General features: G+C 38.0%; 2 protein-coding genes across 2 annotated transcripts; one reads left to right on the top strand and one right to left on the bottom strand.

The window, feature by feature from the left end:
- The first annotated feature begins 6,960 nt into the window (after window positions 1-6,960).
- LOC102225196 (tetratricopeptide repeat protein 30A) lies at window positions 6,961-20,618 on the top strand. Its single transcript, XM_023348361.1, has 19 exons — window positions 6,961-7,154; window positions 7,463-7,528; window positions 8,568-8,777; window positions 9,808-9,864; window positions 9,947-10,082; window positions 10,862-10,966; window positions 11,041-11,169; window positions 12,446-12,495; window positions 13,513-13,665; window positions 14,597-14,662; window positions 14,736-14,789; window positions 14,898-14,963; window positions 15,821-15,897; window positions 16,874-17,081; window positions 17,783-17,854; window positions 18,176-18,279; window positions 18,425-18,503; window positions 19,323-19,452; window positions 20,431-20,618. The coding sequence occupies exons 1-19, from the start codon at window positions 7,107-7,109 to the stop codon at window positions 20,565-20,567; spliced, it is 1,947 nt and encodes a 648-aa protein (XP_023204129.1). The 5' UTR covers window positions 6,961-7,106; the 3' UTR covers window positions 20,568-20,618.
- A 99-nt stretch (window positions 20,619-20,717) lies between these two features.
- On the bottom strand, window positions 20,718-27,248 carry c16h16orf89 (chromosome 16 C16orf89 homolog). The gene is made up of 8 exons (XM_005803193.2): window positions 26,992-27,248; window positions 26,015-26,167; window positions 24,052-24,202; window positions 23,822-23,939; window positions 23,485-23,647; window positions 23,185-23,289; window positions 22,168-22,257; window positions 20,718-21,265 (listed from the first exon to the last, which is right to left on the bottom strand). Exons 1-8 carry the CDS (start codon window positions 27,170-27,172, stop codon window positions 21,162-21,164), a joined length of 1,065 nt encoding a protein of 354 aa, XP_005803250.1. The 5' UTR covers window positions 27,173-27,248; the 3' UTR covers window positions 20,718-21,161.
- Between the last annotated feature and the right edge of the window lie 679 nt (window positions 27,249-27,927).

The following is a 27,927-nucleotide window of genomic DNA, read 5'->3' as shown; positions in this document are numbered from 1 at the left end:
CACAAAATGTTGGTCTATTTGATGAAATCATAATAAAACACGATGGAGGTTTTTGGTGTATTAAAGGACTTTTTGCTTTAAAATTACACATTAAAATCAAACATGCTCAAGTAGTTTGTGCTCATTGTTGTAATTTTTCAGTTCTTTCCATTTGTCAGATTTTTTAATGGAGATTTGTGTATTTTACAGGATATTCACTGTTATTTAAGCACATTGCTGAAGATGTTAATTTTGTTTTGTGCAGCAGGCGGCTCACAGATTATTGGTTCTTTCTGCAAATGTGTGCAGTTTGATCATTTATTTTCCCCAAAGTCTTGGACCGCACATGTTAGGTTGCTTAGTCACGGTAAATTGCTGTTACATGCGAGTGTTTATGGACTCTGTGAATGTTTTCCTGTGTCCCTCTGATATGCTGTAGCAACAACCCAACCACCAAATGAAATGTTCTTACAAGTACGTTTTTTATTTCCTTAGTCTGGCTTAGACCAGCTTCCAGAATTATTTGTGTGGGAGAAGAAAAGAAAGAAACTCTCATAACGTTGAAATGAGTTCTCCGGTGTTTAAAAGTCTTATTTTTGGACCGAACTGACGTCTCAGAAGCAGCAGGACTCCCCGTGGAAAACTCCTGCTCGCTTCTGTTTTGACGTTTAAGTCACAGTTTGATTCGCTGCTCTTTATGACGACATCGGCTGCAGGAAAATAAAGAAAACTTCACTTTCAACCACAAGAGAAACCAAATTCCTGTGGCGTCGCTCAGCGACTTTGCTGGTTTATTTAAGTCTGCTCTTAAAAAATACAGACAAGAACGAAAACTCAACATAAGACCAATGTTTTCTCACATGAATTTAAAATATGTTTCCCCGATTTAATCCTGAGTGTTTAATTTAAGGACAGCTGGACTCCCTCTCTGTTCAGCTCAACATTTGGGTTTTTGTCCCCTGATAAAAAACAAGAGAGAACTCGAAACCACAACAATAATTACAAACTAAACAAAAATAATGAAAGGAAAAAGAAGACGATAATGTCATAATCTAATTATTACCTTAATTTTGTTTCTTCCTGTAATCTCTCTCCCAAGCATAAATACTCCTCATTTGAGTCAGAAATTGTCAGATCTTCTGGTTTTCTCTGTTATTGTTTTACTTTATTGAACTTTTTGTTCATCCTTGTTTGTTTTCTTTAAGTTTGGATGTTCAAAATCTACATATAAAAGCAGAAATCTGGATAAATCCTCGATATCAGGCCAATATTTTTATAGAAAAGATTAAAATATGTTTTCCAGTTTAGTGCTTCAGTAGAAAACAGCTGGATGTTTGTGTTTGTTTTTCAAAGATGTTTTACTTCATCAGTTGTGAACATGGTATATCTGCAGATAGCAGCTCGATGTTTTTCACATATTATCCACATTTCTGTTTAAATAAATGTGCAAAAAAAACATTTTTATTATTTTTTTTATTATAAAAGTTGCATATTGAAGGTTAAGAGCTAACACCTGTGCCCGGCCTCCTACCTGCCGTAGTCGGGCAGCAGAGACTGATGGTCGTTCTGCAGGAGACCCTTCATCTGGGTCAGGATGTCGAACCGCCAGTCGTCCAGAACCTGGGTCAGGTTGGCCACGCCCCGCATGCTGACCCGCTCCGCTGAGACAGGAAATACAAAAAACTGAAAACTTACACTAAGAAAAATGATTTAAAAATGGTTATTAATCTGGTTAAATATTTGTATAGCTTTTTAACAGGATATATTTTATATTTTTCAGGCATTTAGAGACATTTTCTACCACAAGCAAGTAATGTTATTAAAATGCTAGTTATATTTACTTCTACTTCATTTACTTCTAATTTTATTGCACCATATGTTTTACTTTTACATAAGTAATATTAAATACAGCATCACTAATATTACTTCAGTAAAATTTCTGGATATCTGCGAGTAAATTCAGTAAATAATGTTTGTTTCAGCCAAAAATACTCCAGACATGGTCAGTTTATGTAAGAGTGAGACCTCTTGTTTGTACAAAAGCTTTGTTGTTTTCATGTTACTATATACAGTATATACTGTATATGTATATATATATACAGTATATACAGTATTTATATATACAGTATATATATATAAGCTTCATATTTACCAGCTATTTATTTGTAAAAGTGTTTTTTCTGTTTAAAATGTGTTATTTTGTATTTATGGAATTTATTTGTATTCTTGTTTGAAACTGAATCTTTAAAATACCAGAATTTGCACCTAACTTTATATTTAAATTTTTAATTATTTTGTATTTTGTTAAAAATATTATTCAGATGTAATTAGTATCCTTTTTATCAAATACTTTTTACTTCTAAAGAGTAAAATTTGTAGCTATTCTACCACCCTTCAGGCTTATGTCAAAGATAACGTAAAATAAATTTACACTGCAAAAACACAAAATTTTATGAAGTATTTTTGTCTTGTTTCTAGAGCAAATATCTTAAAACAATTGGAAAATATATTAATATTATTAAGCTCCTATTTCTAGCTAAAAGTTACTTTTAAATTATTTTTGTCTTATTTCAAGTGTAATAAGGTGTTTGCAGTAAACTAGACCAGAAATACTTGGTAAGATTTTGTGTTTTTACAGTGTTTATTGGGGAAAATCAGTGTTTGTTTTGGTGGAGTCAGACAGTAATCTGAAGCCGCTCACCTCCGTCTCTGTAGTTCCATTCATCGTTGGTCTTGGTTGTTGGGCGTCGCCTCTGGGCCGCCGCCAGAACCGCCATGGCGGCCAGAACCAGCAGCAGCGCGCTCAGTTTGAAGGTCATTATGAGGTCAGCGCCTGGAGAGAGAGACGAGATTTCATCCTGTTTCTGACGGCTTCAACACGGGTTGGTAAAACTCATCTGAAGCGACTCTAAGCTTAGCATCCACACCTTTCAAACAACGCTGAGGTCAAAGGTTAATTCAGAAGCGTTCGCCTGCTGTTTCCAGTCTAAAACCAGTTTGCACTGGGATGATTGTTGTCCCACAGCATGATGCTGTCACTGCCATGGTTGACAACTGGTGCAGTGTTTTTGACTATAAAACATTTCTCCAGAAGACATTTGGTTTGTTCCTGTTAAGCTCAGATTGATGTCTTTGACACTTTTCACTTCTGGATGGACCTGATTGTTCTGATTCCAGGAAGAAACATTTTAATGGAGTCAGAGCAGCAGTTTAATCTGACTAACTCAAACCTTTGATGTTTCGACATGCACCACCACCATCATCATCATCAGTCCACAGCTGCAACCATCAGTTTGTTTCCTGCTTTGTTTTCTTGAATTTATGCAGCTTTTAAAAGCTGAGTTTTGTACCAAACTGCTTCAATCAGGTGTCTGCAGGGATTTTCTCTGCTTGAAAGAGTCTGTGTGGCTACAAATCCAAAGAAAAGAAATTTAATTCCTTGTTCTATACACTTCAGAGACTTTCAGAGGTTAGAAAGAGGCAAAAGCCCCAGGGCTGAAAAACTCCCAGCCTCTGGAGTCGGAGAGCTGATGCACAAACCTGAACTGATTGGAAATTTCAGAAAGGAGCTGCAGAGGCATGTTGGGGAAAAACTGCACCTTCATGTCAGGATTTATTCAAGATGTGCCAACAATAATACACAGAAGCAGCAGCAGACTAAATAAAGCTCATGTGTTGGAGAAGTGAAAGCTGCAAAAGACTGAAGTTAAACACATTTGTGAGGATAATAACATGAAAATCTTCCTTCAATCTCTAAAGGTAGAATGAATATAAGACAGATATTTATAGCAAATGTGCAAAAAAAAAAAACTCAGAAAAAAATCTTCTAATAGGAAATGTCTTGTTTTTTGTCTGAAAGTCTATCATTTCCCACTTTATAGCATCCTCACTCCTTCACAAACATTTTTATCTATCGGTTTCCATGTGGAAAACACGGTGGGTCGGGTTGCCATGCAGTGTCAGTAACAGATTTGCTCTTAAAAAGTAATTAGTAATATCAGTACAGGCAGTAAAGGACCATGAAGAAGAGAGAAAAGAGATGGAGGAGAAAAAACAAATGATAAACAAAACTAAAATAATAATGATTATTATTTTGTTGATTTTGTTATTTTCTGACCATTTAAAAGGTAAAGGCAAAGATTAACAGTTCAACTAAATCAGAGGAACATTTAAACAGAACAAAACACGTTGCAGTTCCATTTCCTGTTTCAAAATAAAAGCTATTCCTCCTAGTTTTAAAAAAGGCATTTCAATGCAAAACTGGTTGCCATACGTTGGAATCTGTATAATTTTATGATTCATTTATTTTCTATTAAATATTTTACTGTTTTTACCAAAACATTTTACAACACGATTGTTTGAATTTTTCTTCCCAATTTATTTCTAACATCGAATTCATCCAGTCCCTCAGCTCTTCCAGTAATCTCCCCCCCAAGCGTAAATATGTCTCAGATCTTCTGCTGTGTGTAAAGATCCAGTTTTTTGTTCCTCTGTGTTGCAAACTTTATTAAAATCCCTGTTCACTATGATAACACCAACAGGCCAAAGGTCAAGAACAAAGATGACCAAAAGGCACAGTATGAATGGGTCTTCTTATAAATACTTCATTATTTCACTTACAACTTTTTCCCCATGTTACTAATGAAACTAGTGTTAAGTCACTTTTGTCTTATTTCAAGTGTACTAAGATATTTGAATTAGAAACTAGAGCAAAAATACTTGGAAAATTTGTGTGTTTTCTTTGCATGTCACTTTAAATCCCAATAAAATACATCAAAAGTTTTTGGTTGCAACAAGAACAAGTGTGGAACAAATTCAGTTCATTAACAAATCCTCAAATATTGACATAATCTGTAAATAAGCAGCATAAGGAACAAAGAATTACACAAATTATTTGAGGTTAAAATCTTCGTCTCCACCAAACAAATTTTAAATATAAAATAAAGAATAACTATCCTGGTTCACTTTAAGGTCTAAAGGCAGTAATAAAATGGTTGCTCAGTTCCCCTTTAATGGTTTTTCTGAGTCAAATGTCTGTAAAATATAAAAATTATTGATCAGTACCTTTTGTTCTGCAGATCCTCTTCACTGAGGCTTCCTGTTCGCTCTAACTGAACTCAATGATCAGCATGCAGAAAGAGCTGGAAAAAGACAGGCAGCAGAAACACACACATCCCTGCAGCTTGCAGACATGCATGCATACGCAACACACACACACACACACAGAGAGAGAAATGTAAACTCTCACTTTCAAGCACATTCACAAGGCATGTACCCGTTCCCCCATCATTATGGAGGCCCAGTGGTCAGCAGTGTGGTTTGGGTCAAAGGCAAACCTCCAGCACCTTGGTTTGTTTTAATTTTATGTGTGTGTGTGTGTGTGTGTGTGTGTGTGTGTGTGTGTGTGTGTGTGTGTGTGTGTGTGTGTGTGTGTGTGTGTGTGTGTGTGTGTGTGTGTGTGTGTGTGTGTGTGTGTGTGTGTGTGTGTGTGTGTGTGTGTAGGGGTGTGTGAGTGCGTGTGTGTGTGTGTTCTTTACTTTAAACCTCTGGATGAAGTCAAGTCGTACATAATTAACTCATGAGATCATTTTTGTGAAGCTCACCAGTCTGTTCTTGTGCTGTTGTTGAAGGATTGAAACAGGCAGAATCTCTTTCATTAAGCAGCGAGAAATGGAAATAACAGGCAGCTGGGTTAGGAAAAACTTTTTGCTTCATTTTGAACATGAATCAGAGCTGCTGCTGAAACTGGAGGACCAGGCATTTCCTCCAACACTGCAAAACACAAAATCTGACCAAGTATTTTTTATCTAGTTTCTATTTCAACAATCTTAGTACACTTTAAGTAAGACTAACTTTCAAGTAACTTTTCAGCAAGATATAGGAGCTTGTTTTAAGTCAATTACTTTTTAATATTAGTGAAAAAGTATTAGTTCCTTAGGCAGATAATGTCATTTATAACAAGACATTTTCCCCATGTTATAAGTGCAACAATCTGCCGATGGATCTAGTAGTTTTTCATTAATATTAAGGAATCATTTACTTAATATTAAAAAGTTGAAAAACTCAGAAAATTACAAAAACTGGCAACAACAACAACAATAGTATGATGACAGAAAACTGAGCAGAATATAGAAATAAATATCAAAGAAAGAAGGTATTGTATCTTTGTTATTCTTTGATATAATGTTATATTTTATTATTTTAGTAAGAGAAAAAAATTATTTGTTCTCTTTGGTATCTATAGACATCCAACACAAGGACAGTTGCTGTTATAAACTATTTAGTTTCTTGTTTTGTAGTTTGTATCTGAATAAATCTTTCCCTTTAGTTTTTAATCGATAAAATATGAAAACATATTTTGCTAATAGCTTTTTTGCGTAATTAGCAATTAGGACGTTAATTTGCATTAATATTCACTTTATCTCTGATTTGTATTTGCTTAAATAAAAATAAATGTGCTCAAATGAATTGTCTTATTCACATTGCACGTTATGTAACTGACACTTAATAGAAATGAAAATTGTATGAATAAAAACAGGTTTATTAACAGCTGAGTTTGTCTGGAACTTGTTAAATATACAAGTAAAAAAATGAGTAAATAATTATTTAAAACTTAAACTTCTGTATTAAAATATATTTTATTATTTCAGTAAATAATTATTTTACCTTTCCACTGCTACAACCCATCCTAAAAAAAAAACCTTACACCGTCGCTGTGGCCGTTGAAAAAGAACGTAGCACCTGATTGGTTAATCTGCACAGCAGTTTAACTGTAAACCAATCACTTTTTCTGAAGCAGTGTTAGGCCCGCCTACTCAAATTTATGAATAAAATTTAGAAATTAAATACATTCACAATATGCTGCAGCACTGGACTATGAAGGAGTAAAACAATACGCAGTTTAATATCCTTTACAAACCAAACAAAACAAATCATTTTACTTTATTAGTTGCCGAAGACGCCTGCCAACTCTCCTCTTTCCGGTCTACGTCGTTGCTAGGTAACAGCTCCTATGCATTCCGTCTCGTCTCCGTTATAGGAGCTAGCATAAATGCTATGATAAACAGCTACAGTTTACGGAGAAAAACGAGCAGTTTGTGTTTCTAAAAAGCTTCTTTCTGGGAGCCATGGCAGCGATTAAAGATGGAGAATACACGGCGACCATCTACACACTGGTGAGAAGCTCGTTGTTTGGATAGAAGTTAGTTTCTCAGGTCAACGGCTACATTAGTAGTGATAAAGCCAGGCCAAACTCCGTTTAGATTTGTTCTAAATTTAGTGTACGTCCGTAACTGAAAAGGGAAACACAACTTAGTTACGCTTTTTTCAATCATAACTATCATCTCTGTAATTCGGCATACGTATTTGAAATAAATATGTTCTACCGTATGTTCAAATACAAGATGTTTTTCTTTCATTAATTTAATAGCTTGTTAAAGTGTGTTGATAGATATTACATCTCTGCTTATTTTATCTGTTTTAGATTAAAGACGGACAATATGTGGAGGCAATTCACATACTTAACGGCCAACTTCAGAAACACACCAAGGTAAGTGGCTGAGGGATCCAAAGAAGCTGCCAACATAATATCCAGGGATGTAAAAGCAAACTGAGCCACTATACTGTTAATTTAAAGTCTATAATCACATTCAATATGTTCAACAAACAAACAGAATTCTGACTACGTCAGATGTTGGGACTGCTGTTTTATTCAGTTTGTTTATGTTACCATGTGCCTGTCACTATCAAATAAACCTAATCATTTTTTAATAAATTGCATTTAAAATTAAAAACTCTTGTCTGTTAATCTGTTCTATCCAGTGGCAGTTAAGTTTTAGCTTCACATGGTTCAAATTCTGTAAAAAATTATAAAATAAAATAAAATCTACTATGAAGAACCTTTTGCTATCTAATTATTAATTAGTTAATCCAAAAATAACCAATAGATCATCTCTATGTATCATTTGATCAAGCTTTTTCTAATATTCCACACTACAAAATAAGTAATAACTCATAATAGTAACTATGAATTATTTGGGCTGATGTCGGGTTAATGTTTGTATTGGCCAATGCTCAAAACTGCAATATCGGTGTTTTATCTTATTGGAAGTGAAAAAGTTTCACCCCTGGAGAGGTTGCTGGATCCGAAGGTGTGGGTTAAATAAAGTAAAAGACGCCTCAGAATTAGTTTTAGTTTTCACTTCAACAGCAGACCTGAATGCCGATCAGACTGGAGCTGCTCAGTGTTTCTGCAGCTGAGTTTTATAATAACTGGAGCTAATCTCTTCTTAGGAGGGCAGAAAGCAAAACATTACAGTCATCAGTTTGGCAGATTGTGCATTTTACGTATCTCTGGATTGGAACTGGGTCACTCTCTGGGAATATTACTTAGAGGATAAAACACTTTGTTCCTAACATTTTTACTGTGATGTAAGAAATTCTGATTTGGATCAAATATAACCCAGCTGTGAGTTTCTATCTGCCAGTCAGTGCCAATAACTAAAACTTAATCCAGGGTTTTAGGATTATTTAACCTACATTCTGTTGTTTTTGTGTTAAAAGTATCTCCGTGTGTTTGTGTGTCTCAGTCCAGAGCGGCGCTGTCCCTGCTGGGGTTCTGCTACTACCACATCCAGGACTTCAGCAGCGCCGCAGAGTGCTACGAGCAGCTCACCCAGCTGCACCCGGAGGTGGAGGAGTACAAGCTGTACTACGCCCAGTCGCTGTACAAAGCCGGAGCTTACTCTGAGGCCACCAAGGCCTCGTTTGTTCTGGACAACCCCAGCAGCCACACCAAGGTGCCACATGTTTGATCCGATCCTGATGCTTAATCGAGGCAAAGCTCTGAGCTGCCGGGGGAGACTTTAGACAAAAACAGAATATTTTTAAGAACGGTAATAAAAGAAGAGATAAGAAGAGCATCCAGAATATTGTGTTCAAGTTTTCCTGCCAAAATATAGAAAGTGTTTTATGTCTGTCCTTTTCAATGAAGTTCCATGAATGATCAGAGGTTATAAAAGCACTAAATGGTTAAATGACCTAAATAACAGAATAAAAACAATTAATATCTTTGTTGTTGAGCTTATATGACTATTTATTCAGTAATTTAACAATAAAATTGCAAAAATAAAAATATTTTCTCAGTAATTTTGGTCTAGTTTCTTAGTAAATTTGAAATAAAGCAAAACTATCTCACAAGTAACATTACAGCAAGAAACAGGAGCTTGTGTTCAGTCAATAATTCCTTAATATTGAGGAAAAAGTACAGTGAAAAAGACATATTTTTGTAATATTTATTCTGTGTTTCATGAGTGAAGTATGGAAAATTAAGGCTGCCAAGTTACAATAAATACATATCCATCCATCCATCCATCCATCCATCCATCGTTTGGGGCGAGAGGCGGGTCACCCTGCTCAGGCTGTCGGTTTGTTGCAGACAATAAATACATAACTTATAAAATATTGATTTAAATGTGTAATACATTTTTTTAAAGCAGGAAATAAATACAGAAATAATTAAATGTGTTGTGATTTCATTAAAAAAAACTAGACCTAATTATTTTGTGATTTAATAAATTATTTCATGTTCCTGTGCTTCATGTCCCTAACCCTACCCATGGATTAATTTACAGTGTCTAACCTTCACCCATCAAACTCATTAATTACAAATCTGGAATAAGTTGTTGACTTGCTCTTAGAAGCAGCCAATCAGACACCAAGGTCTCCATAAAAACAGCTCTAATAAATTGAAATATGTTTTAATTTATACTTTATCTGTTTTTTCATTATATTTGTTTCTGTTTCTGATTCCTGCTGTTTCTATCCCAGATGGTGAAGCTCCAGGCATGTATCAAATTTTGTGAGGAGGATTATTCTGGTGCCAAGGTGAAGCTCGTTCCCATCAGCAGCCATTTTGTTCAGTGATTTTCTCTCTGCTGACTCTCTCTCTGTCTCTTTGTGCTGATAGTTGCTCCTGCAGCAGCTGCCGCAGGACGACCCGGACTACGTCTACAACATGGGCTGCTTGCTCTATCAGGACGGCAAGTATGAGGAGGCCAGCAAGAAGTTCATGACAGCCATGCAGATGTTGGGATACGTCCCAGGTGATCAGCCAAACACACAGGAAGCAGGAAACCTGTTAATCTCTGTAGTTTTCTTTACTTTTTGTTGTCACTTTTGTCATTCACAGGATCTGATTGGTCTCCAAAAAAACTTTGTTAGGTTAATACAGCGAATGCGACCCAAATCCAACTTTTTCAGCCACAAAAAAATCCAATCTGTTCCACTTAAAAATGTGGAACTAAATTGAATCTGATCGTTTTCAAAGCGTCTTATCATGTTGCACTTTACCCGACTTTCACGTCACTGATGGGAGACATGCGTCATATTTCTGCATCAGGAGAATCCAGATGGTAAATCTGAACATAAACAGTGGATGAAAATGATAGTAATGAACTAATGAAAGCAGCCAGTGAACGCACCACTCTGAGCTCTGACTCCACATCCAATCAGATTTCTCCATAGAAGTCGATGCTCCACTGAAGGTCGATGCTGTTAGCTGGGCTTTATTTTTATCAGTTTCCTTCGTCTTGTTATGATTTTGTGACGTTAAAATCGGCTTCTGTCACTTTAAATTGATCCATAGACGGTGGCGGCCATTTTTACTGCTCTAAACAGAGCACTGCTGAGTGATGTCAGCGTTCTTCTTCTGCACATCCAGGTCGCTTTGGGGTCGTAAAGCGTTCACACAGAAGTCTGAGTGCGTTTGCGTTTAAGTAGTAGTTTGAACGACCACACAAAAAATGGACCTCTGTCTGCAGAAGTCCGTTCATAATGACCATAAATCTCCTGTTTTTCTTTGTTCATGTGTTTTTTGTGCCAGCGTTGTCCTACAACATCGCCCTGACCTACTACAGCATGAAGAACTATCCGCAGGCCGTCAAATACATCACAGAGATCATAGACCGAGGAATGAGAGAACATCCAGGTGGAATTACTTTCTGCTTTTCTCTGTAAACCTCTTCAGCTCGTTGACTCGTTTGTGATTTGTTTGTGCGGCAGAGCTGGACGTCGGGGTGAAAACGGAAGGCTTCGACGTTCACAGCGTGGGAAACACTCTGGTCCTGCATCAGTCGGCTCTGATCGAAGCCTTCAACCTCAAAGCAGCCATTGAATATCAGATGAAGAACGGTGAGAAGAACCTCTGGTTCATAAACACCAGGAAGGACTGAACAGGTTTAAAGAGCTTTTAACAGAGGAATACCTGAACCACCTGAGCCTTTTTTTGATTGTCTGGAGTATAACGCTGCTCCTCCCCCACTAGTTGCTACACACTATTGGTCAGCTGGCTGAAAGAAGGATATACTGTATATCTGAAGTCATTAAAAAGTCAGAAGTGGAGCAGCTTTCTCATTTTCCTTATAAGAATTTTCACCCAAAACAGTTTGGGTTTATGCCGGGATACTGGACAGAGCTGTTATCCACAGGGCTGAAACTATTAATCAAATTAATCATTACTGATTATTGAAAGAATCACCAACAGAGAGTATTTTCCAGAGTTCTGCTCATGCAGCTGCGTGTTCGTCTTTAATGTCTCTTCCAGAGAGAGAAAGACGAAAAAACAAAACAAAGACAGAATTTATCTGGGGAAACAAAACTCCTAAATCCTGTTTTTATCCTGAACTAGAATCCTCTCTGACACATTATCAGAGCAAAGCTTGGAGAACGGTGATCAGAGGAGACATGAATCCCACATCAAACGGCTGCAGGACTTTGCTTCTCTTTCCGTCTCATGTCTTTATTTCCGTTTCAGGAATAGTAGCAAAGGTCAAACTGAGAACAAGTTTCAGGGTTCGGTTCATCTTTGCTGTGAAAATGTGGGGCAGAAGTTTTCTAGAGTCCGACGCTCTGACGTTCTCTTTCTTGTTGGCAGAGTTGGGTAGTAACTAGTTCCACTTACTTGAGTCACTTTTTAGAAATAAATTACTTTTAGGAGTATTTTTACTACACTGTACTTTTTATGTTTACTTGAGTAATTTTATTATGAAGTATCTCTACTCTTACTTGAGTAAAATTTCTGGATTTTCTACCCACTGAAGGAAAAATAAACATGTTTTAACAAAAAGATTCATCAGACAGACACACACCTGCAGTTTTTGTTAAAGGTTTATACATTTGTTTTGAAAAACTATTTTATTTGGTCTGATTTTGTTATTTTTTGTTATTTATAAGAATTATTGTCATTTTGATTTTTGAATTACCAAAATTTACACTTAACTTTATATTTTGGTCCGTCTGGTAGTGTAGTATTAAACATTAAATGATTGACATTTGATCGGTTACTCAGTTCTTGAGTCGACTTTTTACCAAATACTTTTTTACTCTGTCTTGAGTAATTTCTTGAATGACTACTTGTCACTCTTACTTGAGTAAAATTTTTGGGTTCTTTGCTTGTTGGTTCCTGCAGGGAAAGCAGCTCAGGAGGCGCTGACTGACATGCCGCCGAGGTCAGAGGAGGTAACCTTCATCGCCCTTCATCACCGTCTCCTCCTCAGGTCACTGGGTTCAGGTTTAATCTGAAGCTGCCTGGACTCTTTTCTCAGCAGCTCGGCATCAGAACATGGCAGGAATGATCATTATATCTTCATACCAGGCTGTTGTTGAGATAAATTTACTCTCCTTCGCTTCACCAGATGCTAATTATGAGAAATGACTGGCCAATGCTGCCCCCTGGTGGTCGTGTTGGATAGCGACAGGAAAAATGTCTTAATTAAAATTCAACTCAAAAATACTTTATTGATCCCAAAGGGAAATTAAATAAATTACATTATAATAACATCAGCGAAATGAATGATATCTAAACTGTTACTCAGAATTTATTCTGCTAATCAGCACATGGTGAAATATATCAAAAGATCTTAATGGTAAATTTTATTTTACCATTTTATTCTGGAATTGTCTGGAATAAGTTTATAATCTGTAATGTTGATACCAAATCTTCACTAAGATATGAAAATATAGTTTTCATGGAAAGAATACAAATTCAAAAAGAAAGTAATTAATCAAAATTATTATATTTAGAAAATTTTATACCCACAAATGTACATTTTCATCATTTTTACCATTTTTTACATTTTTGGATAGTAAAATTTAACTATATTTATCCAATATTTCCAATAATGCAAATAAAAAAGCTGTAAACACAAATGCATGTCATTAAAAGTTTTTAATTCATCATAATGTTTTTATTGGTTTTGGTACCAATGCATTTATTGGAATACTTTATTTCACATTCTGTGTTCTTTGTTTTGTCTTTGTATTAGTAAACTCAATAGAAATTATTGAAATTAAACTCCAACATTCTATTTCTCAATAGAAAACAAACATTTCATAAAACAAAATAGGATTTTGGAGTAGTGCACGTCTTCCCCCAGTTTGTCTGATTTCTGTGAATTAAAGCAACAAAAACTTTATGAATAAGCGAAATAAAAGTGACTTGTGACACATGCATGTTTATTTTCTGTTATTCTGCAGGAGCTGGACCCCGTGACGCTGCACAACCAGGCCCTGGTGAACATGGAGCTGAAGCCTTCAGAGGGATTTGAGAAGATGGCGTTTCTGCTGCAGCAGCCGTCTTTCCCCCGGGTCACGTTCGGAAACCTGCTGCTGCTCTACTGCAAACACGAGGTACAGAAACAACCAGGAACAAAACGTCTGCCTTGCTACGGTCAGCTCTGTCAGCCTGGAAGAGGCACGTGAATTTATTTCAGTAATTAAACTAAAACTGCTTTTAAGATGATAAAAAAAAACACCTTTATCTGTAAATCTGTCCTACTCAGAACTCCTCAAGTGGCATTTTTACCTTGTTCTGTAAAAGAAAAAATAAAAGTATATGCATATTTTTAAATCTCCTGTAAAGCAAAATTTATATGGCTGCATAGATTTACAGCCCTACATTCTGTTGATGTTCAGTCCAGTAGAAAAAGCTGAGCTTGATGAAATTAGAAATGTTTTTTTACCTGCAGATTCATCCTTTCCTACAAATGATCAATTGTTCAGTAAAGAAATATTATTTCATTTTAGGCAATAAATGGTTTATTTAAAAATCTATTCATAGCTCAGTGAATCTGTTCATAGCTGAGTGATTCTGTTCATAGCTGAGTGAATCTGTTCATAGCTGAATGAATCTGTTCATAGCTGAGTGAATCTGTTCATAGCTCAGTGAATCTGTTCATAGCTGAGTGAATCTGTTCATAGCTGAGTGAATCTGTTCATAGCTCAGTGAATCTGTTCATAGCTGAATGAATCTGTTCATAGCTGAGTGAATCTGTTCATAGCTCAGTGAATCTGTTCATAGCTGAATTAATCTGTTCATAGCTGAGTGAATCTGTTCATAGCTCAGTGAATCTGTTCATAGCTCAGTGAATCTGTTCATAGCTGAGTGAATCTGTTCATAGCTGAGTGAATCTGTTCATAGCTGAGTGAATCTGTTCATGTCCTGTGAGTGTCGGGTTTTCTCTGCAGCCCGATTCTTTGTGTTCATGTTGTGAATTGTCAGCAGGGAGACGTTGTCGTTTCATTAATCAGGATTAACGCCTCTGCTGGATTTCCTTCGCAGTACTTCGACCTGGCGGCCGACGTCCTGGCAGAAAACGCTCACCTCACCTACAAGTTCCTCTCTCCGGTGAGTTTCCCATGTTTCTGCAGGAGTCTCATGTTTTCCACCCAACTCTGACCGACTCGCTTTACGCTTCCAGTACATGTACGAGTTCCTGGACGCGTTACTGACCTGCCAGACGGCACCAGAGGAGGTACGGCAAGACCATTTACTGCATTATTTCAGAGAATAAAAACCCTGAAAGCATCTTAACGTTAAGGTTTGGTGTTCAGCTGTATCTTTCCTTCTGATTCTCTTTCAGGCCTTTAGAAAGTTTGAAGAGATGAACAGCAAACTAACAGAGCAACTTCGCAAACTGGCAAAGCAGGTTGTTGATTTTTCCTCTGATTATTTCTAAATCCTACAACAGATTGTAAGAGACAAGATAAGAAAAAAATCATGAAATTATGAGAATAACCTCATAATGCTATGCGAATATGTCATAATAATACCAGAATAAAGCTGTTATAATAAAAGATTAAAGTCATAATATCAGAATGAAGTTGTCCGATGAAAATTCACATCATGAGAATAAAATTAATATATGAGAAATTATACCAGAATAAAGTCAGAATATTACAATAAAACAGTTGTAATAATACAAGATTAAAGTCATAACAGAATAAAGTTGTTAAAATATGAGAAAAAGGTTGTAATAATACCAGAATAGTTATAATTTTATGAGAATAAAGTCATACAATTACAGACTATCAGAAACCTGAGGTAGCAGAGTAGAAGTCAGAAATCCTTAAGTGAGGCACCAAGCATCACTTAAACCTGGTGGTTTGAACATTTTTGTGGAAGATTTTCAAAAAAACTTTCACAATTATGCATTTGCGTGGAAAAATGTGGATTTCTGTTGATTTTGCGTTAATTTCCGCAATTACGGATTAAAAAAACCCGGAGGGGCTGACTAATGTTGAAGCAGCTTTTATTGTAGAAGCATCTGTAGATCTTTGATGGGTTTCCTGCACATATCCAGACTGAGACTCTTTAGTCTTTGTAAAACATCTCAAACTCAGTCTGATTGGATGGAGAACTTCTGTGATCCAATAATGTCTAATCAGATATTAAAAAGAGATTATTTTTGTTTTTATCTTAATAACTGGTGTAAGAAAGGGTAAAGAAGCAACAAAATAAAATTAGAAAAGAGTTTAACTCAGTCTGAATTTGGTCCTTGCTCAGGTTCAGGACACCAGACACACTCGAGACGACGAGGCCCAGAGCAAAATGCTGCAGGACTACGACCTGATGCAGGAGAAGTGAGTACTCTCACTGCTACAATACACCACCAGATACACTGCAGAAACACAAAATATTACCAGCTTTAGTGCAAATATCTTTGTTTGTTTGAAATAAGACAAAACTGAGATACAACTAACTTTTCTGGACGATATAGGAGCTTGTTTTAAGTTGGTAATTCTTTGATATGGAGCCTTGGCGAAAATTCAAACTGGGAGACTCGACCAGCTTCACCAGATCATCTAATCACTACGCCCGACCGCAGCCAATCCGGACCGGAGCTTCACGCCGCCCCAGCCAATTGTCGTCCAAAGACACCTTCAAAAGTCCAAGCTACCCTGGGGTCTTCCTGCTCGTCAGCCGTGCTTCAACCCACCTCCTCCCCTTCTCCACCTCCACCATGAGGGTCGTCCTCCAGGATCCCTTGTGTTCTTCCTCTCCAAGCTCCGCTCCACCACCAGTTTCGGTCCCGGGGGGGAAGACTATCCCGAGCTCGCCGAGCAGACCGCCTGCTCACGGCGATCCTCGGCTCACGGTCTTCTGCCGGGTCCGAGCGCCAAAGAAATTGTACCATTAAATCTTTTTAACTGCTATTTTCTTCTCCGTGTGAGTCTCTCCAGATTGAAATTCCCATTAGCAGATTATTTCACTTAGATCGAGACATTTTTCCATTTTATAAATGAAATAATCTGTCAATAGAGCAACTAACTTTTTCATCAATATCAAAGAACTCTTTATTAAAACAAGCTCGGATATCTTGCTGAAAATCTACTTATAAGTTAGTTTAGTCTTATTTCAAGTGCACTAAGATATTTACACTAGAAACTGGACCAAAATTAACTGGTAATATTTTGTTTTTGCAGTGTAATAACTATAATCACACATTTCTATGTCTAACATCAACACAGCAGCTCATGTTTAACTGATGAAAACCAGTAAATTTGTTTTCTGCTGTTTTCAGTGAAATGTTGTGAATTATTTTGGTTGTTCTCTCAGGTATGTCGTGGTTCTGATGGCGCAGGCGAAGATCTACTGGAACCGCGAGAACTTCCAGATGGTGGAGAAGATTTTCCGAAAGTCGGTGGAGTTCTGCAACGACGACGACACCTGGAAGCTGAACGTGGCTCACGTCCTCTTCATGCAGAACAAGTACAAGGAGGCCATCAGCTTCTACGAGCCCATCGTCAAGAAGCACTACGACTCCGTGAGTTACCATGGCAACGGCGGGTAGGCGGGGGGCTGTAGCGCTGGGGGGCGATGACGGCCTGCCTTTCTGTCCAGGTGGAGCACTGCAGCATTCAGGAGTGTCCCTGCAAATGCAAACCTTCGGTAAAATCCAAACCACTCCTCTGCAGTGTTTCCTCCTCTGAGTCTTTGCTTGCTGTGTTTCTTCTTGGGTCGTTTCAGATCCGCCGCATCAGGAGAAACTAATTAGACACAAATTCAGATTTTTCATCTGTTTTTTTAGCCGTTTATCTTCCAGTCGTGTTCAGGCATGCAGGTCCAGAAGGTTTGCGGCGCCACTTGTAAAGTTCACAATCAAAAATTAACAGCAATAATTAATTTGGGTTATTTATCCTCCAATAACAGGAAAGGAGTGAGACTTTTCAAAAGTCACATTTTCACTTTGTTATTTATTAATTTATAAATGTACCATTTTAAACTAATTATTTAGTTAGCAAACAAAATATTTAGCTTGGAGCCAGATATTTATTTCATCCACTAAAAGTTTAGTGGGTGAAATAAGTTCTTACTAAATATTTAATAAATAAGTAAATATTTAGCTCCAAACTAAATTAGCTACCTGAGTCCTTTAACAGTTTTCCTGCATTTTGTTGGTTCCAAACAAGCTGCTGCTGATGAATCGTGTGTGTGCGTGTGTGTGTGTGTGTGTGTGTGCTGTAGATCCTGAACGTGAGCGCTGTGGTTCTGGCCAACCTGTGTGTCTCCTACATCATGACCAGCCAGAACGAAGAGGTGACGATCTACTCCTTCATATTTATATTTTTTTGTGAGGTTAAAGGTCATCAGGATGACAGATGGACAGGAAGGAGAGATGTTCTCTGTGAAAAGGACAGCGCTCTGCTCTGTCTGCTTGTTTCTCCAGATAAAAACACGTTTATACAAGCAGCCAATCACAGTGAATTGCTGACAGCTGAACGTCAATAATAACTAATAATCATTAATCAATGGCGTAGTAAAATAACCAGCATGGTGAGAAGCCATGACATTAAAGTTTTTTTTTTTTTGCTAATGCATTGATCGGCTCACTTTTTCCATTTTATCGTTGTTTTCCAGGCTGAAGAGCTGATGAGGAAGATTGAGAAGGAGGAGGAGCAGATCTCCTACGATGATCCAGACAAAAAGGTTTTCCACCTCTGCATCGTCAACTTGGTCATCGGGTCAGTGTGGCGGGACTTTATGACGTAGCAGGAATATTCTGAGTTATTAAAGATAATTTAAAAGATTAGTGAATACCCAGCGTAAAACTGCTGGTCATTTCTGCTGAATGAGGCTTTTAAACTCGTCTTCTGAACCGTTTTTCAGGACGTTGTACTGCGCCAAAGGGAACTACGACTTCGGCGTCTCTCGAGTCATAAAGAGCCTGGAGCCTTACAACAAGAAGGTTCATCATTTTAATCTGTCGTTTCCTGATGAACTCAGCCAACTGCACTGCAGGGGGCGGTAGCGCCAAGATTACGACATTAAACCTACATCAAAGAAGAACATCCAGAGCGCGACTGAAGCAGTGCTGGGCTGTGGATTCTCCAACATTTACACAGTTGGCTAGTTTCTCCTCGTCATCGACGTTTGCAGCTCAGTTTTGAAGTTCAAAGGAAACAAAATCAGGACAAATTAGATTAATGTGCAGAAACTCAAATATGTGCTTCACTGATCATGTGCAAAGTGGATATGTGAATAGAAACACACTTTATCCGCTGTTTCCAACGGTAACAGATATTTTCTTCCAACCAGGCTACATAAATATGCGACAAAAACCTCAAATCAAAAATGACTATTTGCTTAAAATTATTATTAAAAATCTGTCAACTTCTAAAATATTTTCAAGTAAGATAAAACATTAAAGTCAATGTAACTGTGTGTTTAGATGTTGATCAGATTCCTGCTCTGCCTCTTAATACAATAAAAACTTCTGCAGGTCCGGTTGTTTTCCAGCTCAAGTGAGCGGCTCTGCAGGACTCGGCGGTTCTGGTTGGGATCTTTGATCCGGTCCAGATTCTGTTTGCAGCTGAGTCCGCTAAGCTGCAGCTGGAAACACAATCAACTCAGGAATGTGAAGTCAAACAGGAAAACTGGCTTCACTTCAAACAGATGCTTATTTTTAAAGAGTTTAATTACAAAATGTTTGAAACAATTAGTTAATTTCTGTGTGTGTGTGTGTGTGTGTGTGTGTGTGTGTGTGTGTGTGTGTGTGTGTGTTTAGCTCGGGACAGACACATGGTTCTACGCCAAGCGTTGTTTCCTCTCTCTGCTGGAGAACATGTCCAAACACATGGTCATGCTGCGGGACGCCGTGGTTAACGAGTGCATTCAGTTCCTGGAGCACTGCGAGGGTGAGCCGCGGTTACACAACAGATACACACCGAGAGATACACTCTGGCAGAGTTTACTTTTTTGTTTGGTTAGCATTCCCCAAATGAACCGGATTGCTGGACAAACGGACTGGAGTTGGTTTAAAACGAACTAAACAGGACTGGTGGGAATTAACCCTTAGACCAGAGGTCTCAAACTCCAGTCCTCGAGGGCCGCAGTCCTGCAACCTTTAGATGAGCCTCTGCTGCAGCACACCTGAACAGAATAATTAGGTCATTAAGGCTCTGGAAAACTGATCTACACAAGGAGGAGGTCATTAAGTTGTTTCATTCCAGTGTTTTGTACCTGTGGCTCATCTAAAAACTGCAGGACTGCAGCCCTCGAGGCCTGGAGTTTGAGACCCCTGCCTTAGACTCTGCAGGCATCGCTGCCTCAATTAAGGTCAAAGGTCATGTTAAAAATGGCCTCCATGAGAGAGTTACAAGACCAGAACCACTGCTGACCCAAAAGAACATGAAACTCGTCTAAACTTTACCAAAAACATCTTAATAATCCCCAAGACAGATGAGACAAAAGTGAACTTAAAAAAAAAAAAAACATTTCAAAAGCAGATTATAATATCTCCAATAATGCACGGTGGTGGCAGTGTGATGGTCTGCTGCTGCCTTGCTTCCATAGAACCATTTAGATTCATAAACAATAAGAAAAAGTTGGTTTGGATTGATTCTGTTTTTCATAAATGAGATTATCATTTGAGAACCACAGAAGCAGGAAGCACTGATTCGTAACCGTTTCCTTCTCGTTTCCTCCCTTTTCCTCCCCGTTTTCCTCGTTTCCTCCTCATCTCCTCCCCATTTTCCTCGTTTCCTCCTCGTCTCCTCCCCGTTTTCCTCGTTTCCTCCCCATTTTCCTCGTTTCCTCCTCATCTCCTCCCCATTTTCCTCGTTTCCTCCTCGTCTCCTCCCCATTTTCCTCATTTCCTCCCCGTCTCCCTGCAGTTTATGGGAAGGGGGTGCCGGCCATCATCGAGCAGCCGCTGGAGGAGATCCACGTCCACATCGGGAAAAACACGGTGACGTACGAGGCGCGGCTGCTCAAGGCGCTGTTCTACGAGGTCACCGGCTGGAACAAATGAAACTTCAGCTCTACTTCCTGCAAACAGCAACGATCTGTCAGCTTCAGTTTCCTGAAGTGTTTTCTAGTTTTATACTCGGACAAATAATATAATTTATAAAGAATAAACAGATATTTATGATAATAAAATAAATAAAATACGCTTTTCAAATGCAGATGCCTGGAGGTTTTTAATTGAAGTTAGTTTCATGTTGGAGAAAATTCCTGCAGATTTTTACTGCTTAGCTATTTAACAACATTTTCTGCCTGTAAAAACAGAAAATGTTTTCTGGAGTCAGAAAACTTGTTTAGCAATAATTTAAAGCGACATGAATAAAATGGGTGAAACTTGGCATCAGGGACGAGTTCATGCAGAAATTTAGTAACAATCAGGATTATTTGTCATATGAACTTAAATCAGTCACAGACACAAATAGTTTGTATACTTACAGTGAAGAAATGTGTGTGTGTGTGTGTGTCTGTGTGTGTGTGTGTGTGTGCTTTTACATTAGCTGAACTTAATCCAGTTTTACCAAGAGGATTAAAACACAAACTTCCAGCATTTTTTTAAACATCAACAAATGTGTTGATTCAACAGGTGTTGTGGACAGTCTGTTCAGGACAGCGGCCTCTTTGTTATGTCCTGCTCTGTCAGGTGAAAGTTCAGGTATCCTCCCAGAGCTCCCACCGCCACCGCCGTCATGTGACTGGAGCAACCGTCTGGAAACACAAACCACATCACAACAGCAGCATAATTCATCAGCACATCCGGCCTTTATGTATCTGAGCTCAATTAGTGATGGACACTGACTGTGTATGTTTGAATCACATTTTGACTGATTTAATAAAAACAAACAGGCAATATTTTCAATTCAAAAGCTTTTTCTGCTGCTAAATTATTGAATAAATAGAAATATGAGCTCAAACATAAAAATATTTGTTGTTTTTAATCTTATTTAGGTCGGAGGTTCACAAACTTTGCCTTGCTAATCCCCCCAAACAGCATTAGCTTCTGGGCAGGGACTCTTTGCAAACCTACAATACTACTAAATATGTAAATAAACTTCTACAGCTTCTAGAATGTTTTTGTTACCTTTATTCTCTACTGAATAATTAATACTTTCATAATTATTCGTTTAGCAAAAATGCTGCCTCATATCTTCTGGTTTTAGTTGGCCATGCTATGCTAGCTTCACGAGCAAAGTAGCCTGAGGAAATTGAGTGGCAGCCAATCAGAATGCAAATAACATTTTAATAAATTATTTTAACTTGTGTTTTATATTAGTGATTGAGAAGAAATTAAAAATGAGATTTCCAGAGTTTCAGGAAGCCCTGATCATTCATGGAGCTTCTTTAGAAATGTGAACTCTGGACGCTGACATTAGCATTAGCTGCTACATGCTAAACATGCGGCTTGTGTCGACCTTAACAACATGTTAGCGTGAACTTTTTTAAATCTTATTTCCAAATTTCCATGACCACAATCTCTGAAATAAATGATTGAAGTTAAACTAGAAGTTGTAAAATGACTGGAGTGAAGAATATTTGGGTGTAAATGCTGATAATTTGCTGCTATTTGATTCTGTGCACTGGGTTTTTATCAGGGAAGCAAACAAACTGACCAGGAAGTATTTTCTCCCTCCGTTTTACTCTCCGGTGAGGCTGCAGCTGCTCCAGCAGCTCATCTCCAATAATCTGCGAGATGAAGCTTTCTGGGGAAACAAACATGGAAACCGCTCTCAGATTTTTAACATGCTGACAGATGATGGTGGGTAAAATGAAACCACTAAACAAAGTGCATACAGTAATAAAAAAAGCTTATTTACAGAAAGGCAGTTCTGAATGATTCTTACTTTAATCATTCAGAAACTATTATAAAAGCAACACAAGATATCACATTTGTTTTAAGTGATATTTCGTCTTTAAACTTGGTTACAAAGTAACTGTTACTGTAATCAGTCTATGCAGATTATACTGAGCATTTCATTTCTGATTTAAAATCACACTGAAACCATATTTTTAACAATTAGTTCCGGTTTAAGCTGCACCAACTAAACCAGACAAAGCAGAGGATATATATATTTATCTCCTTAAACAGATATCAGAACAAGATTCATTATGTTCCTATCATTCGCTTGTGACAAAAATATTTCAAGCTTAAATGTAACTATCCCTGTCACAATAACAATAAATATGACACAATATAAATTGTCCCAGAAGATATCTCGATTATATTGTTGTTTTGAGACCATTTTCAAGTAATTTAGTGGTAATGGCATAAGAACACTTTCTCAAAGATCAATACATTTTCAGTTTTATTTGACATTTACACTGGAACACATTTAAAAATCCCAAATAAATAAACAAAACAACAGAAACAACAAAAAATATAATGAATTATGAAGTCTCTGCAAACAAAACTGTCTTTAAAAAAAAAAGGCTTGTTGAGACCAAAGCACCAAACTGAAGACTTTTACTATCCTATTATACTATTGATAGAAAAAGAGAAATAATAAATTATGCAAATGGAAAATTATCGAGCTGGTTTTAGTTTATCATGTTTATCATGATTAATTGATTTGTTGCTTATTGTGAAAATGTAACCAGCTGTTTTTTGGGACGTGGCGGCAGATACTCACTGTCCCTCCCAAAACAACCGACTTCGTCGTCTTGCAGCCTGAGGATGTGCTGCAGCCAGTCGGTTTTATGGAAGTCGGAAAAACCAGCTAACCCACAAATCAGGACTGTCAAAAAAAATAAAAGAGGAGCGAAGTTTTAATTTGTTATTTATTCAAGGTATTTTATGCAAACTTTAAATTAGATTACTATGCACTATAATATTAAACAGATCCACCAGATTGTGGATGTGTGGAGGGAGCGTAGGGTAGATAAAGTAGAAAATATAATCATAATTGGACAAAATGTTTCTTGATGCTCACTGTTTTCAATGAAGATGTCGACCGTTTGTTCGGTTAAACCGTTAGTGACGATGTCCTGGTTAGCCTTCATCATGTTGGAGCAGAAAATGTCTTGGTAGTTTTGTTCGGTCATGTTGGCTCGGGACGCTCGGGTGTCACCTTTCAACAAGTTGTTGCAACCTCTCTGATGAAAATACAAACCAGTTACAACAATGAAGAAGGTTTGTAGGTTTCAGATGGAAGTGGAGTCCCTCAGGGCTCCGTGGTTGGACTACTGGAATTCACTGTGTACACACTTTTATCAGAGATCAATTAGACTTAAATTTATAGTTTTGTGAAAGACTGTAGATGCTTTTACCATTCGGCCAATCATAAAGTAGAGGAGCTGGTGGGACAGGGAGTAATGTGGGCAACCGAAGCGGGTCATGGTGTCCCGGCAGGGCTTGGTGACGATGCAGGGCGTCCCGTTCATCTTCCTGTTCAACCACAAACACACAAACAGATTAAGATTGACTCCAAACTACATAGTTAACATGTATCTCCCAGATTATAAAACCTTCAAACGTATCTACAGCATTTTGGTCGTACCAGGTCCCCAGCAGCAGCGTCAGGCACTTATCGCTCAGCTGCTCGTCGTAACACTCAGAGGTCAAAGTTGAGGGATAAACCAGGCTGGGGTCCGTAGAGCGCCACTCCTGAGGAATCATCCAAAACGTCCAAGTCAGCAGCGGCTCAAACTCTGCAGAGAAACCATGTGAGCGTCTGTGAGCGACAGCCGACTCTTTTCAGAATAATGTCTTAAATTTGTTTTACTTGGTGGCAAAACATTTTCATCAGCTTGTTTTCAAATATCAACCTGGTTAAAACTTTGATATTTAAACTGACGCTCCCAACTGAGCGTCAGTTCAGATGGGAAGGATGGTTTTGTTAAAGAGTATGTATTATTTTTCTACTCAGTCTGGGTTTCTACTGCTTCTGAAAAACAGACCAAACACTTAAAAAAACACTCAGACAGTTTTGGGAATAAATCAATAATTTTTGGAGTCTAGAAAATGAGCCGTTTCAGAAACCTTCAGAATGAAACGTCATAAATCAGCAGGTACTGCCTGTTACCTAGCAACCCCAGCAAAAGCTCAGCCTGTTACCTAGCAACCCCAGCAAAAGCCCAACCTGTTACCTAGCAACCCAAGCATTTGAGATAGTAGGACAGAGGAGTGTTTTTACACATGTAGTGGTAAAATTTGAAGGTTGCTATGATAATTAGCTGAATCTATGCATAGCAGTATTATGATTCTTGTGTGATGCATGAGATCAAGAAGACTTCTGAAGGAGTTTAGTTTCTCTGGCCCTAACATTACAATGAAGCCACTGAATTATTCCTTTATCTCTCATGGCTCCTAGTGAAAGAAAACTTGTTCTTGGTGTCTGTTCTGTAACCGAGTAGATTATCAAACTATGTGAATGAATGAAACTCTCCCTATAAAACTGAAAGCTGCGTTCTGATCGAGGCTCTTTCTCCTGACTGCGATCGGTGAGCAGAGACTTTGAACGCTGTAGAGCCTTCGAATATATACTGATTAAGAATATATTCTTCCTCTGGTTCTTGGAACAGTTTTCCCTCACTCTTTGTTAAAGGAAAATTTCCACAGCAGTTTGGCATCACAAACAGGATCCGGCGAGTTGGAGAGGTCGAGGGCGACGAGACGTCGGATGCATTGGCCAATCTGAGGAGTTTGTCTTCAGTCCACCTCCAAATTGAACGGGGGGAGTCCGAGGTCTCGTCCCTGCGACTGCTGACCGACCGGATCCATAAGAACCTCAATATATTTATCGGGTGAGGACTCTTTCAATTGGGCTTGTTGTCTTCTTTGTTTTGTTTTTTGTTGGTTTTTTCTTCATATCTGCTGGGACAGGCTCCGACTGCTGCTGAACTAAAGTGAACTATCTAAGACGAAGATAGTCGGAGTTTTTGTTCTGTTTTCTCGCCTAAAGAAACAACGTAACGATCCAAATGAAGATAGTCGGAGTTTTTGTTCTGTTTTCTCGCCTAAAGAAACAACGTAACGATCCAAATGAAGATAGTCGGAGTTTTTGTTCTGTTTTCTCGCCTAAAGAAACAACGTAACTATCCAAATGAAGATAGCGGTTTTTAGCATTTCTACACCTTGAAGGAAAGAAAGCCAGTGGAGAGACGTCTCCCTGACAAAAATGGGTTCTGGAACCTCAAAGAAAAGTTCAGAGAGTCCTGATCCTGAGCCTAGTAGTTATATTTATAACCTAATGAGAAAAAATATGGGCGTGATTGTTTAGCATGGGTGAAAATCAGTTAACAGAATTATGAGTTTCCTGCTTTCTTTCCCCAAAAAACATCACACACATCTAACTGACTGGATGAAATGTTCTCTAATAGAAACGGGTTTGTGTCACGTCATATTCACACCCCAGGGAAACAGGAAGTGATTGATTACTGATTAAACATTCTTACTCTGATGAACTCAAAAGAGGAAGAATTATAGAAAAGTAACATTTATTTTATCGTTGTTTTGCTGACCTCTGTAGTATTTGGGGTCGTTGAGCCTCAGGGCGGCGACAGCCTTGTCCAGGCTTTGATCGAGGCGGCTGAGCAGAGCAACAGCGGCGGTCCTCTGAGCCCAGCTGACCGGGTCCGTGTGCGGCCAGGTCCGGACCGCTTCCTTCAGCTCGGCTGGAACAAACAGAATAAATCCCAGGTTTCACAGGGAGATGTTTGGACTGGAAACTCTGGGATGGTCAGAGAGTTTTTATGACCACTCCTGTAATAATATAATATTAATTTGGTTTACTCAGGTGATCTTGGTATGATATTGAATAACCTCAAATATTTAACTCTGACAAATAAATAAATAAGATAGAAAAACGGAAGAAATCTGCAAGGGACCAAATATTATTTACATATGAAAAATATGCCACATTAGGTGGAGATATTTATTTTTATTTATTGATTAATTAATTTCGTAATTTGATCCATGAGGTGCTTTTGGCCTGTCCAGCGCACCCTATATAGTCACTTTGTAAATAAATGTATTTTCTTACGGCTTAAAACCTTCATGGTTGCAACTGGAGATATTAAATGAATCACTTACAGAATTATTCAAATAATTATCCAAATAATACAATAACATGTTGTTATCTCATTTGTTGTGTTTACTGCTTTACAAGAATAAATCCGAAAAAGATCATTTAAATATTTAATTATAATTCTGATTTTAAGTGATTCTTGTGCAGATTTAGGGATTTTGTTGCTGCAGTGATTAAAATAAACCTAAAGATTTTTTAACAAAATCAAATCTTGTGAAAATACACAAAAGACAAAAACAATGATCGTTTTTACAATTTTCTTTGGTAAAACATGAAGGGAATTTCTGCTTCATGAATTAAGATTTTAATAGTCTAAAGGTTAAAACATGCATAATTGCATTTTTATGCATATTTTCCCCCTGAAGCTGCAGGTTTATCTAGTAAACAGCAGCTGCGCTCCTGCAGACCTACCCTGCAGCATGACGAAGCCCACCGCCCCGTCCAGGTTGATGTGCTCATGCTGCCGCTCCAGGAAGGACACCCCGCGGGAGAGGCTGCCCAGCAAGTCATCGATCACCTCGGCCCGACTGGCGCACAGCGCTGCGCCGAACAGAACCAGCGCCGCGGCCGGTCGGAGCGCCGCAGTCCGCATGTTCCTCTGCAGCCTGCAGGTGACAGACGGTGAGACAATAACCAGGAGGACAGATGGTCTGGTGTCCTCTAACAGGGGGTGGGTCAGCGGTGACGTCAGCCGGACCTTCACATATGGTCACAATGTTCAGACTCAACTTCCCAACTCATAATTAAAGATAAACTCTAGTTTTTTTCTGCGGCTTTAAACTTAAAACACACAAAAGAAACAAATTTAAGACCAAAAAGACAATGAAGATATTCCCAGAAATGTCAACATTCAATTTAGGAAATAATTAAACTATTAATAGGATTTACATGTGGATGTGATGTCCCAGTTTCCTGGGGGGCAAATAACCACCGGAAACACGTGACCTCTACCGCCTGAAGGTTTTGTAGGCGTTGTAGTTTCTTGATTGATTCAGCAATTTGATTTGATGAGCAACTCATCAAAAATGATCCGAGTATTTACAAACTTTAAAATAGAAATATTGTATTTATTTATAACTTATGTGACAAGAAAGAGTTAAATCTTGTCTTACATTAAACCAGTGAAGTTAAACAGAGTTTAATAAACTTTGTTCAAATATTCTCAGGTCAGTTGGCCTTGAAAAAAACATTTTACTTTGTTTTGAAAATCATATGCAAAGTGTATGATTTATGATTTATTTATTTATAAATCAGATTTTATTTGTATAGCACATTTCAGCAGCAAGGCATCTAAAGTGCTTTACATCAAATAACTATTAATAGGAACATAAAGTCATGCAACATAGA

The sequence above is a fragment of the Xiphophorus maculatus genome, chromosome 16 (genome assembly GCF_002775205.1).
Source record: "Xiphophorus maculatus strain JP 163 A chromosome 16, X_maculatus-5.0-male, whole genome shotgun sequence".
Classification (NCBI taxonomy): domain Eukaryota; kingdom Metazoa; phylum Chordata; class Actinopteri; order Cyprinodontiformes; family Poeciliidae; genus Xiphophorus; species Xiphophorus maculatus.
Note: the sequence above shows the minus strand (reverse complement) of the source record. Positions and strands in the feature narration are given on the sequence as shown.

Coding starts and splice junctions, on each gene's coding strand:
- LOC102225196 (XM_023348361.1), top strand. CDS start 7,107: ATGGCAGCGATTAAAGATGGAGAATACACGGCGACCATCTACACACTG. Junction 14,964..15,820: donor TTCGCAAACTGGCAAAGCAG/GTTGTTGATTTT, acceptor GTCCTTGCTCAG/GTTCAGGACACCAGACACAC. Junction 19,453..20,430: donor GTTCCTGGAGCACTGCGAGG/GTGAGCCGCGGT, acceptor GTCTCCCTGCAG/TTTATGGGAAGGGGGTGCCG.
- c16h16orf89 (XM_005803193.2), bottom strand. CDS start 27,172: ATGCGGACTGCGGCGCTCCGACCGGCCGCGGCGCTGGTTCTGTTCGGC. Junction 23,290..23,484: donor CGACATCTTCATTGAAAACA/GTGAGCATCAAG, acceptor TTTTTTTGACAG/TCCTGATTTGTGGGTTAGCT. Junction 21,266..22,167: donor GAGGGAGAAAATACTTCCTG/GTCAGTTTGTTT, acceptor TTGTGTTTCCAG/ACGGTTGCTCCAGTCACATG.